General features: G+C 46.4%; 1 protein-coding gene across 1 annotated transcript in view; it reads right to left on the minus strand.

Annotated features, from left to right (window-relative positions):
- Window positions 1-6,442, minus strand: part of FAT4 (FAT atypical cadherin 4) — a 305,933-nt gene extending 299,491 nt beyond the window's left edge. Inside the window, exon 1 of the mRNA XM_068280038.1 lies at window positions 567-6,442. Within this exon, the coding sequence (XP_068136139.1) occupies window positions 567-5,696 (5,130 nt within the window). The 5' untranslated portion in view covers window positions 5,697-6,442. The remainder of the gene's footprint in view (window positions 1-566) is intronic.
- Window positions 6,443-12,847: the final 6,405 nt, after the last annotated feature.

The raw sequence follows: 12,847 nt of genomic DNA on the forward strand, positions 1-12,847 counted from the left end.
CCAGTTGCTATGGGCTACTACTTCAATGGCCTTACTTCAACACACTGATGCCTAGTTAATATTGGTAACTACTTCAATGACCAAGAGCAAACTGATGACTGGTTGCTATAGCTTACTGCATCACAGACTTTACCTGAACATCGATGTACCATTGCTAGGGGTTACTAGGGGCCCTCCTTGAGTACACCAATTCCCTTTTGCTATGGGTTGCTGCTTCACTTGCCTTACCTCAAAAAATTGATGCCCAGTTGGTATGGGCTACTGCTTCAGTGGCCTTACTTGAACACACTGATACTTGGTTGCTATGGGTTACTGCTTTAATGGCATATGTTGAAACACTGATGCTTGGTTGCTAAGGGTTACAACTTCAATGGCATATTTTGAAACACTGATGCCTAGTTGCTAAGGACTACTGCTCTTTAGCCATCAGTATTGCGCTTTATACTGCCTTATTGAATAAGCAGGTCAATTAATTGATCAACATAGTCATCTGGATTCAATGCTGTAAAAAACAAAATTGTTCTGCACATCATTAGTGTACAGTACAGAAATATAAAGCATATTACCTCTGTTTTCTGGGTTCTTGGAAAATTGGTTTCTTTCTCAATGGCATACACATCCAACTGGTAGAGACGTGCTCCATGTTCCCGGTCCAGAACTGCAGCAGTCTGAATGACACCTGTGTGGCGTCCAATGGTAAACAGGCGGCCAAGAGTTTTTCCTTCACACTTCACTGATACAATGAAGTATTCCACCACAGTCTCTTTGCCTCGACTACTGGATGCTTCAATGGATATCACATTTGTTCCAACAGGCTCACCTTCTTTTACAATGGTTATATACTTTGGCTGGGTAAAAACTGGCCCATCGGTTCCTTGGAGAATAATAGTCAATTCAGTAGAAGTTCTTTTCCTCTCAGGTCCTAAGTCAGTGGCAGCCACAATTAAGTTGTATATGAGATGGGAGGGTATCATGGGAGAGGCTACTCTTAAATCTCCACTATAGCGATCCACAATAAAAGTTTCAGTGTCCCCATTAACTATTTCATATTCGATTTCCCCATTGGGACCTTCGTCTGGGTCAAAAGCTGTAACTGTAGTAAGCACAGATCCAATAACCAAAGAAGGATCTGCAGCAAAGGCATTCTGGGACATGAATGTGGGAACGTTGTCATTGAGATCACTAACCAAGATGGTGACATTTTTCAGGGCATATTTCCTGGTCTCGATGGGTACTGCCTGGTCACTGGCTCTGACCGTCAATTCGAAAAGATTGGCGAATTCACGGTCAATTTCTGCATTGGTGTAGATTGTGCCACGCACCTCATCAATTACAAAATGGCTGCCCCGTGGCTTCTGTTGGATGATGGCATAGCTCAATCGTCCATTAATGTCTGCATCAGGATCGGTTGCAGTTACAATCAGAACAGATGTGCCAATAGGAACGTTTTCTGTAACAGATTTAAAGATATCTCCTTCGGTGAAGCTGGGTGGATTGTCATTGAAATCTCTAACTTGTATGACAACTGACATTGTAGATGAACGAGGTGGCCTGCCATTATCTTTAGCTGTGATATTTAATTTAAACAGAGCTTGTGTTTCAAAGTCCAGTTTCTTAGCTAGAAAGATGCTTCCAGTGTTGGGACTAATACTAAAAGTCCCATGGTTATTAGTTCCTGTGATGCTATAATGAATGTCTGCATTATCCCCAGAATCAGAGTCTGTGGCTGCAACTGAGGCCACGAGTTCCCCAACCCTCATATTCTCCAAGACATCCACAAAGAGAGCTGCCCTAGGGAAGGAAGGTATGTTATCATTCTCATCCAGTACATCAATGCTTAATGTGCATGTTGAACTTAAAGGGGTCACCCCAGAGTCCACCGCCCGAATGATAAGAGAATAGCTGGCTGTAGCTTCATGGTCCAACTTCCCCACCAGTGTTACCTGGCCTGTACTACTATCAATTGAAAAGCAGTTTTCTTCATTGCCTTTAATTATGGTATAAGTAATCAGACCATTATTTCCCTCGTCTACATCAGATGAAGAGACTCTTAATACTTGGGTCATGTTTGTTGCTAGCTCTGATATACTGGCTTGATATAAGTCTTTGGAAAATTTTGGAGAGTTGTCATTAATGTCTCTTATAAAAATCTGCACAGTGGCCTGGTCTTTCAGAGGCTTTGGTAGACCTAAATCAGTAGAGACCACCTTCAGTGTAAAGGCTGCTGCTCCCCGTTGCCTCATAAGAGCTTCCCTGTCAAACTGGCGGGTACTCGTGATTTCTCCTGTAATGGTGTTTAGTTCAAAGTCAGGTTGCAAAGTCTCAAAAGAATACATAATATCACCATTTGAACCAGAGTCTCTATCCACAGCATAGACTTTACCAACAAATGAGCCCCCTCTTTGTTCTTCTTCAAAATAGAATACATAATTAGTACTGTTGAACAGTGGCCTATTATCATTAACATCCTCTAGTAATATTGTGACATTGATTGTAGCACTTAGAGGCTCAACAGCTCTGTCAGAAGCTGTGACAAGCAAAACATAGATATCTTTAACCTCTCTGTCCAGCTCACTTTTTACATAAAGCTGGCCATCTGGGAATATGCCAAATGCCTCTCCTACATTTCCACCTGTGATATGATAAGTGATTTCCCCATTCGCTCCTGAATCTTTGTCAGAAGCAAGAACTTTGAAAAACCTTGAGTTAACTGGCTCAGTCTCTAGGAGGGTCACCTCATATGAAAGTTGATCAAAAACAGGAGGGTTATCATTAACATCATGCACAGAAACAGTCAGTATAAAACTGGATGAGAGCTGTGGAACCCCCATGTCTGAAGCTAGGATTTCTACTTGGTATGACCCAGCAGTGACATCTAGAGCTCCAGTTAGGCTCACAACTCCACTTACAGAATCCACATAAAACAGGCCTAGCGGGTTTTGCTTTAAATTGTATGCAATCCTTCCATTTACACCTTCATCAGAGTCAACAGCTTTAGCCTGAAATATAATGTGACCCGCTTCCCAATTTTCTACCACATCAACACTCTCCACTGCATGTAGAAAGTGGGGGGAGTTATCATTCAAGTCTTTCACTGTGATATTAACAAATGCTTCTCCAGTCACTGTCCCCCCACTGGCCACAACTTTCAAATGGTAAAAACTCTGTTCTTCTCTATCTACTACCCCAGCGGTCATGATCAGACCTGTGGTTTTGTCAATAGTAAATACTCCTTTTTGGTCACCTGTAGTTATCAGATAAGTAATATTAGTGTTCAGATCCATAGTGGTTGCTGTGACAGTTCCAACATTGTATCCTAACGCCACATTTTCAAACATAACAAAACTGTAAGTATCCTGGGTAAACATTGGTGGATTGTCTTGAGTATCCAAAACAGTGATGGTAACTATGGCATGGTTGTGTGATTGTAAGCCTCCACCATCAGTTGCAGCAATTTTCAGTTGGTAAGCCATTTTTTCTTCCCTGTCAAGGGCAGTTTTTGTAGAAATGACTCCTGTATCAGGATTAATCTGAAATTTAGAAGTATCTCCCACCTTGACGGCATACTTGACTGTGCCATTTATGCCCAAGTCAGGATCAGCTGCTGTCACCGAAACAACAAAACTTGCAGGAGGCTCATTCTCCTGAATGTTGGCAAAGTACTGAACTGGGTAAAACACAGGGCTATTGTCATTAACATCCAAGAGGGTGACAGTAATCTTGGCTGAGGAAGACAGTGAAGGGGTTCCAAGATCAGTAGCCAGTACCACTAAGGTGCAATTTTCCTGCTGCTCCCTGTCCAGCTCTGCTTGAGTTCTAAGCTGGCCTGATATAGGATCTAAGCGAAAAAATCCTTGACAGTGACTTGGAATTTCGGAGTCAAAGTAAAAACGTATAGTGCCATTGCTACCAAGATCGCCATCTGTAGCCTTTAATGTTATAAGTTCAGTCCCAGTTGGAGAATTTTCTGGTAAGGACAGCCAGTGCTGGTCACTGGCTTGAAGGCCTGTGAAAGTAGGCCTCTGGTCATTTACATCCAGAAGACTTACAAGAAGAGTAGCATAGCTGGTTTTGGGCTGTGGTCCTTGATCTTTTGCACTGATATTGAGAAGCAGCTGAGCTGCTGTTTCACGATCTAAAGCCGAGGTACTTGTTACTAAACCACTGTTTTCACTGATGGAGAACCATCCCAACTTATTGCCAGATACAATTGAATAACGAAGATTGGCATTTAGTCCTGTATCCCCATCTGTAGCTGAAACTCCACAAATATAAGATCCAGGTGGTAGATCCTCAGTTATCTCCACTTTACTTTGAGGTTCTTGGAAAACTGGTGGATGATCGTTGACATCATTTACATAAATCACAAGGCTGGCCACTGAAGATCTTGGTCTAGGGAGGCCTTGATCTGATACACTAACAGTCAAATTATAGGAAGGAATGCGCTCTCGGTCCAATGCACTAGCCACCTTGATAAGGCTAAGGTTGGGCACCTTGGATGTTTGAACCTCAAAGTGACGTTGCTCATTGCCTCCCAGAATAGCCACTGTGACATTGCCATTGGCAGCAGGGGAGTCTGAGTCAGTGACAGTAAGCAATGCCACCACAGTTCCAACCTGTGCATTTTCATCTACTGATGCATAACGAGAGGTAGTAGGGAAATAACGGAACTTTACTACAGGGTCATTATCATTAACATCAATCAAGCGAACCACTGCCTCTGCACGACCAGTAAGTGGTGGTGTACCTAGATCTCTGGCTTCAATGCTAAGGGTATACTGCCTCCGACTTTCATAGTCCAGTGGTTCTCTGATGGTAACAAGCCCACTTTCTGGATCAATCTGAAAAGGGGTACCTTCTGCTAACTGGTACATTATTGCAGCATTATCTCCCTCATCCCTGTCACTAGCTTCAACTTTAAGAACACTGGAACCTACAGGAGCATCCTCTTCAATCTTAGTCTGATATTGGGAACTGCTAAATACAGGGGGGTTGTCATTGATATCTTGAACAGTCACATTGACTCGCAAATGGCCTACTTTCTTGGGAGATCCTTTGTCTTCCACTTCTATTACCAAATAATAGCATGGGGTGGTTTCTCGATCTAAGGGCCCTTGGGACATTAAATGCAAGAATGCACCATCTCCACTAGGGTTGACTGTAATTCCCAGTTTGAAGCGCCCATCCTGGTTTCCTGAAATGATACGATAGGATCGGTGATCTACTCCATTAGTGCCAGCATCAGAGTCTGTTGCTGTGTCCAGTATGACTTGTCTTCCTCCTTGGGTGTCCTCTTTAAAAGAAACCACAATGGAGGGTTCAGGAAATACAGGAGAATTGTCATTGATGTCCAGGATAGTTATGCGAACTTCAGTTGGGTAAGTTGGCTGACTAGACAGGACCACCAAGTTGATTACATCACTGGCAAGGCTCTCCCTGTCTATTGTAGAAGTGGTGTAAATAGATCCAGATGAAGAGTTAATGCTAAAAAGTGCATGGGATTCACTCAATCGGTAAGTAAACCCAGGTTTGGTGCTTATGGTACCCACATAGGTCCCTGGTGGCTGTTCCTCCAGAACTTGGAAAAGTTGACGTGGCTGAGAGCTGCCTAATGTCCCATGGACTGATAACAATAAAAATGTCACTAAGAGATGCATCACTGAAAGCTTATCCAGGTATGATGTCCTGAAACACATAATGTCCACTCAAAATCCCGTCTCAGACTGTTAAGAAAGTCAAAACCATCCACTCTTTATTCCCGAGGGTTACTGAAAAGTATGCAATGTAAATGAACTTATCTCCATCAGCTGAGTTGATTCCCCGAGGCAGTTCTGGATGTAGAAGCTGTATGTGATGTGTGTTCTAATTGTAAATCCAAGAGATGAATGCAGCAGCGCATTCCGCAGTGCAGTCACAGTTTAATAAGCCATATCTCAGGTGAGAAGCTCCTTGCAGTACAGTAGTGTCTCCAGGCACCCTTCCAGTCCCGTGTGAGCAGCAGAGCATCAGAAAGCGGAGGTCATCTCCATCTCCTGCTCATCACTTGGCGCTGGACCACATAAAGCGTCTGCTGCAGTCTCCTCCGTGCAGTGTCCGAGTCTCGCCTCTCTGATCGCCCCCTCTTCACTTTCCGATGCTCCCCTTGGCTGATCTGTGCGGCGTCCGCATGCAACCCCGATATAATCCAGTTACTCATCTGATCCCGGGATCATGCAGCCTGGGAGAGATTTCTTTTTCCTCACCATGCCAATCCCCTGTGCATCCCGCAGCAGTAGCAGCACCTCCTCTCCCGTAACTTTGTGTTCTGCTCACAGATCTCCTTTATTGTAATCCGCTAGAAGTAAGGGGGGGCTAGATGCGGCATAGCGGCGCTGCATGGTGTGGGGGTCTCTGGCTGTGCATGGTGGGCTGCGGGGGCACTGCTGTGGCTGCCAGCACAACTCTCTCCCGATGCCTGCCTTACTGAGCAAAAACTTTCTTCGCTCATTGATCCCCTCTACACTTCAGCCCCATGCTGCCCCCTCCCTCCTCTCCATCCGCAGCGCCGCCCAGCCACACGCCTGTCACTGCCAGGAACTCCCCCCAAACAGCGGATTGGGCAGCAGACCCTCGCTGCACCCCCCTCGGGCAGCCCGCCGCGCTCTGCTCTATGTATGTGTGCTGCTGGGAGTCGATGTAGGATGGGGTGTGCTGCGTTCTGCCCGCTCCGGGGAGTCGGGGACAAACCGCTAGCCGTACTCATCTAGCGGGTAACAATAGCTGATGAAGGTGGATGGAGAGACAGGGATGGCTGCAGGCTTTATTGCTCTTCAGTGTTTCAGAAAAGTTTCCAACTCTATGCGATATAATACAATAGTATCATCATTTCCAATGCACATGCTCAGCAGTGGAGCAATAACCACGCAGCTGATTGTAAATGGCATATCTATATGTAACGATAAGGGCTCCTCTACATGCAGTTACGATTTTGTTTCGATTTTGATTGCGATTACGAAAAAAGTCCTGCATGCTGCTTTTTTCTTCCTGTGTTGTTAGCTTCCAGTGAAAATTGCAAATCAGAATTGGAATTAGGAATTGCGATTGGCAGTGTAGAAGCCACTTACCTGCGCGTTGGGGATATTTTGTAAAGCGCTTTTCTAAGTGCTTTTGCGGAGCGATTCGTGATGTCAGGAAGTGGACTCTTTCACCTGGAAATTAATGAATACAATGTATTTATTCATGAAAGCGCTGGGGAAATTGCTACACCAAGTGCTTTTTTAAACGCTTTGCGATTTTCCTATACCTTCCATTGAGGCAAATTACGCCGAAAATGGTACAGGCAGCTTTGGTGAACGGATCGGAATCAAACTGCTCATATGTGAACTCTCATAGGGAATCATTGCACAAGCGCTTTCAGGGTGATTTTAAAAATCGCCGGCGCTTAAAAAAATCTGAAAACGCTATAGGTGGGAACAAGTCCTTAGGGCCCTTTTCCACTACCCTGTGTTTTGTGATCTGATTGTGATCGCTAACGGATTGCAAGAAGCAGGGTACAGTTAAATTGATGAAAACAGCAGTGGCCATTTCCATTAGGGCTCTTTTCTATTAGCAAGCGCAATTGCAGGCTGCTTTTCCCACTCACTGTGATTGCGGTGTATAGCCGCCAGGAGTGAAGCGTGATTGTGGTGATAATCATGCTGGCCGGGGTTTGCAATTCGCAATAAATGAATCTCGGTAGTGGAAACTGAGCACCAGGATTTACATGTTATCGCGGTGCTCTAGCGATTAGCAAAATGGCTGCTATCCGCCTTGGATCGCAGCTAGTGGAAAAGAGATCTTAGTGTGATCCAATTGCGTTTTGACTTTGTCCTGAGCGCAATCGTCGTCCTGCCGCGTTTTGTGTGTATTTGAGCTTTTATATCTGAGTATCTCAATCGCATTAGTGGAAATTAGTCTGAAACATGATCGCAGTGCAATTGTGATTGTATTCTGGATGAACTGCGCAGGCACAGAATGCTCCCAGGGGTGGGGCACAACGGGGGAGCACGCCTGGCCGGGCCATGGATGAACGACAAAGCGCGACTCGGGCAGACTTTCAGGCTGAATTGCCGGGGACCAGAGCCACCCTGTGAGACCGCGAGAGACGAGCAGCCTTAAAGAGGCTCAGAGACCAAATACAGTACAGTTCTGATACTTACCCGGGGCTTCCTCCCTCCTCATAAACACGTCTAAGTCCCACGCCGTCCTCCCGCGGTCTGCCATTCAGCTGCAGTCATCTCCGTTACAAGGCTCAGTCTTCCCACGCATGCACAGTAGACCCGGAGTAACTTCACTGAGCCTTGTAACGGAGCTCACCGCGGCTGAACGGCAGACCACCAGAGGACGGCGTGGGACTTAGATGTGTTTATGGAGCGAGAGGAGGCCCCGGGTTAGTATCAGAAGTCTACTGTATTTGGTCTCTGAGCCTCTTTAAAGGAATCATCAGGCAACGGAAATTAAAATGAGTGGTACTTACCGGGGGTTTCCTCCAGCTCCAAGCTCCCAGGATGTCCCTCGCTCTCCCCACAGCCATTCGCCGCAGCTCCGACCAGGTCCCCGGCGATGACGTCAGAGTGACCTGAAGGTTGCTCTGTACTGCGCCTGCGTGAGCGGCGCTATCAATCACCGCCACATGGGCCAGAGCGGACTGAGCAAGCGCAGAACTACTGCCTTTGCGCAGTCCGCTCCGGGCCCACGTGGCGGTGATTGACAGCGCCGCTCACGCAGGCGCAGTACAGAGCAACCTTCAGGTCGCTCTGACTTCATCGCCGGGGACCGGGTCGGAGCTGCGGCGAATGGCTGTGGGGAGAGCGAGGGACATCCTGGGAGCTGGAGGAAGCCCCCGGTAAGTATCACTCATTTAACTTTCCGTTGCCTGATGACTCCTTTAAGGGGACTTAAGGAAGTCCCGGGTAAGTATGGTACCTGAGAGGCTTCTCGTCTCAGGTATACTTTAAATCAGCAATTGGAAAAACAGCTGCGATACACTTTTTGAAGCTGATCGCAGTAGGTCGGAAGGCAGCCTTAAGGTGGCCACTAACGATACAATCTTTTTTATCCAATTTTACCAAATCTAAAGAGTATAAAGGTGCCTATTAACGGTACAATTTTTCACTAAATGCGATCTTTCAGTGCAATTTTAATGATCGTAAGTAATCTGAAGGCAATTATCAAATGTACACATCTTTCTTTAAATGCGATCATATTTTCCAACTTTCGGATCGATTTTATCCTATAAAGCAATTGACCAAAAAATCGTTCACTATCGATTGCCTTCGTAAACTGCAAATTTTCTATACAATTCAATCGTAAAAATCACATCGAAAGATCGCATTTGGTGAAAAAATTGCGAACACAGTGAATCCAGCGCAGGAGACTTGGGCGCACAAGGAGTAACTTCGGTGCCGTCAGAAGACGGAGCTAAAGTTACTTTTAAAACACAATCATTCGGCTTCCAGCAATTGCGTATATCATTCCCCACCATCCATGGCAGCTTGGAGTGGGAATAGTATTTAACACGGCCGGGACTTGTGCAGCAGCAGGATCAGCCATATACCGGCTGTATCCTGCACCCAAGTCTCCCGCGCCGATTCCTCTCGAACGCAAAAAATTGTTCCATTAATGGGCACCTTAAAGGACTTACGAGGCCAGATTTGTAAAAAATACATAAAAAAAAGTTAGATACCTGTGTGTGTTTGCAAGGCACGGAGGACGCCGTCCGCGCCCTCCGTGCCGTTCCGCCTGGTCCCCGCTGCTTAATATGCCCCCGAACGGTCCCCGACCGCGCGGCCCGGGTCGTGCTCCCCAGCCTGTAGCAAGATGGCCGCCGGAGCTGGCCGCGGCTGCGCAGTCCGCATAGCCGCGAGTGCAGCTGCGCAGCTCTAAGGCCAACCACTCGATCCACGTAACAGTAGCGTGGATCGGGGAGTTGGCCTTAGAGCTGCGCAGCCGCACTCGGGGCTATGCGGACTGCGCAGCCGCGGCCAGCTCCGGCGGCCATCTTTGTGAAGGCTGGAGAGCCCGACCCGGGCCGTGCGGTCGGTGGTCGTTCGGGGGCATATTAAGCAGCGGGGACCAGGCGGAACGGCACGGAGGGCGCGGACGGTGTCCTCCGTGCCTTGCAAACACACACAGGTATCTAACTTTTTTTATGTATTTTTTACAAATCTGGCCTCGTAAGTCCTTTAAGGGTAAACTGAATGAATATATTGAATTAATCACCGAGACAGTCCCTTATATTACATCTTATATTACATAGAAGTGGTAAGATTTGATGAAAAGGATTGTATCGTTAGTGGCCAGCTTTACTGTGCATATACGCAACTGATTTTACATTGCATATAGAACTGATTACTGTGATTTCCTGGTGTTACTTTGCAAACGTGTAACTACTTTCCCTTTATGTAACTGATTCTACTTTGTTTCTTTGTCTCACTCTCTCCTTAGTATTGAGTGGTTTATACACCCAGTATGAGTACATTCATTTGTATTGATTGCAGAAAGATGAAGTCTGTATGGAAAGGCAGGATAAAGTCTGGACATTCTATTAACGCCTCACATACATCTCAGGGGGGGGATTTGTTCCAACTAATTACGTATTAATTAAAAAAGCAGAATGCTATCAAATGCATAATACATGTCTATATGTTGAAATGGGAAATTAAACTTTTGTAGTGGGTTTTGCCTGATTGTATGAGCTTTAACAGTGTGTAAACAGTACCCTCTAGTGTCCACTTGTCAGTATAGCAGTGATTCTGGCAACGATTGAGAATGATAGCTATATACCATACTGAGGTTTCTCATGAGGCGTCATCCTGATATTTTTTTATTTTTTTTATATGAAAGAACGAGTGTGGTCACCCTAATGGTGGCCATACATGGTACAATTCTTTCATACAATCTTACCATTTCTATGTAATATAAGGGAACTGCCTAAATTATCGTTTCAGTATATTCACTTAATTTAACCTTATACTACATGAAAATGGTAAGATTGTTTGAAAAAATTGTACCATGTATGGCCACTATAATGTTGGCTTCTCTGACTGTGCATCATAGCAGATGGTTTAGGGAAGCAGATGTAGGGTAAAGGCCAGTGAAATTTGCTTTATGAGGGCTTGTTCACACCTAGGGACGTTTTGTTTTGTTTTTTTAGCGCTGGCGATTTTTGAAAATCGCCCTGAAAGCGCTTTTGCACTAATTCCCTACGAGCGAGTTCACATCTGAGCGGTTCGTTTCCGATCCGCTCAGCAAAGCGCTGCCATTTTCTGAGCGTTTTTGCTCAATGGAGGGTATAGGGAAATCGCAAAGCGCATTCATGAATAAATACATTGTATTTATTAATTTACGGGTGAAAGAGCTCACTTCCTGGCTGACATCAGGAAGTGAAAAAACGAATCGCTCTGCAAAAGCATTTCGAAAATCGCTTTTCTAAGGGCAAAACGCAGTGAAAAGCGTAGAAAAGCGCTCAGCGCTTGTGATAGCCCTGGCAATTTATAAAGCCCAAAAGTGCCCAGTGCTACAGACCGTGCCTAAGTATTGCGTTACTGTCGCCTTGCAGCACTAGTTTGCCAGGTTCCAATCCAAGACACAACACTAACTGCATGGAATGTGTTTTCCATATGCTTGCGTGGGTTTCCTCCCACCCTTCAAAAACATGCTGGTGGGTAAATTGGTTTCCCCAAACTAGCCTTATGGTAGGAACAATAGTGTTTGAGCTAATCTGCAGCACAGTAAGGGCCCTTCCACACTGAAATTCGCCATACTGGTGTGCTCCGATTGCAATTTTCAATTGTTGGCATGGGGGATGCAGAGGTTGCAACCGCATCAGGGCCGCTGGACTAGAGGGGCCCACTAAGGGACCTCCTTCATTTGTCTTATTAGCTTTGCATTGGTGCTATGTTGATAATGAACACCTCTATATGTACATAGCATAGTGGGAATCCTTAACTACTTGCCGACAGCGCACTCATACCGCGCGTCGGCAAAGTGGCAGCTGCAGGACCAGCGACGCAGTATTGCGTCGCCAGCTGCAGGCTGATTAATCAGGAAGCAGCCGCTCGTGCGAGCGGCTGCTTCCTGTCAATTCACGGCGGGGGGCTCCGTGAATAGCCTGCGGGCCGCCGATGGCGGCTCGCAGGCTAAATGTAAACAGAAGCGGAAATAATCCGCTTTGTTTACATTTGTACGGCACTGCTGCCCAGCAGCGCCGTAAGGCAGATCGGCGATCCCCGGCCAATCAGCGGCCGGGGATCGCCGCCATGTGACAGGGGACATCCCGTCACTGGCTGCACAGGACGGATAGCGTCCTGTGCAGCCCAGATCTCCAAGGGGGGGCCAGGTAGGAGAGGGAGGGGGAGGATTTCGCCACGGAGGGGGGCTTTGAGGTGCCCCCCGCAACACCCAGCAGGCAGGAGCGATCAGACCCCCCCAGCACATCATCCCCCTAGTGGGGAAAAAAGGGGGGCGATCTGGTCGCTCTGCCTGCACGCTGATCTGTGCTGGGGGCTGCAGAGCCCACCCAGCACAGATCAGCTACAACAGTGCTGGTCCTTAAGGGGGGGTAAAGGGTGGGTCCTCAAGTGGTTAACAAACTGTTTTATCCTCTGATTACGCCTTTCTGACACTGCAGCTGTCCTCGGTAAGAGTTCAGGCTCCATATAAAAACTCGCATTGGGGCCCCAAGCTCCTTAGTTATGCGATTGCCAAAATACATGCGCTTTGAAAATCAGATTGAAGCGCATGCAGCATGGAGAACCCTTCCTTACATACCGTATTTATCCAGTGCAGTCTGTGAATCGCTGTGAAATAATGATTAACAATAATAATA

Source organism: Hyperolius riggenbachi, chromosome 1 (assembly GCF_040937935.1).
Source record: "Hyperolius riggenbachi isolate aHypRig1 chromosome 1, aHypRig1.pri, whole genome shotgun sequence".
Taxonomy (NCBI): domain Eukaryota; kingdom Metazoa; phylum Chordata; class Amphibia; order Anura; family Hyperoliidae; genus Hyperolius; species Hyperolius riggenbachi.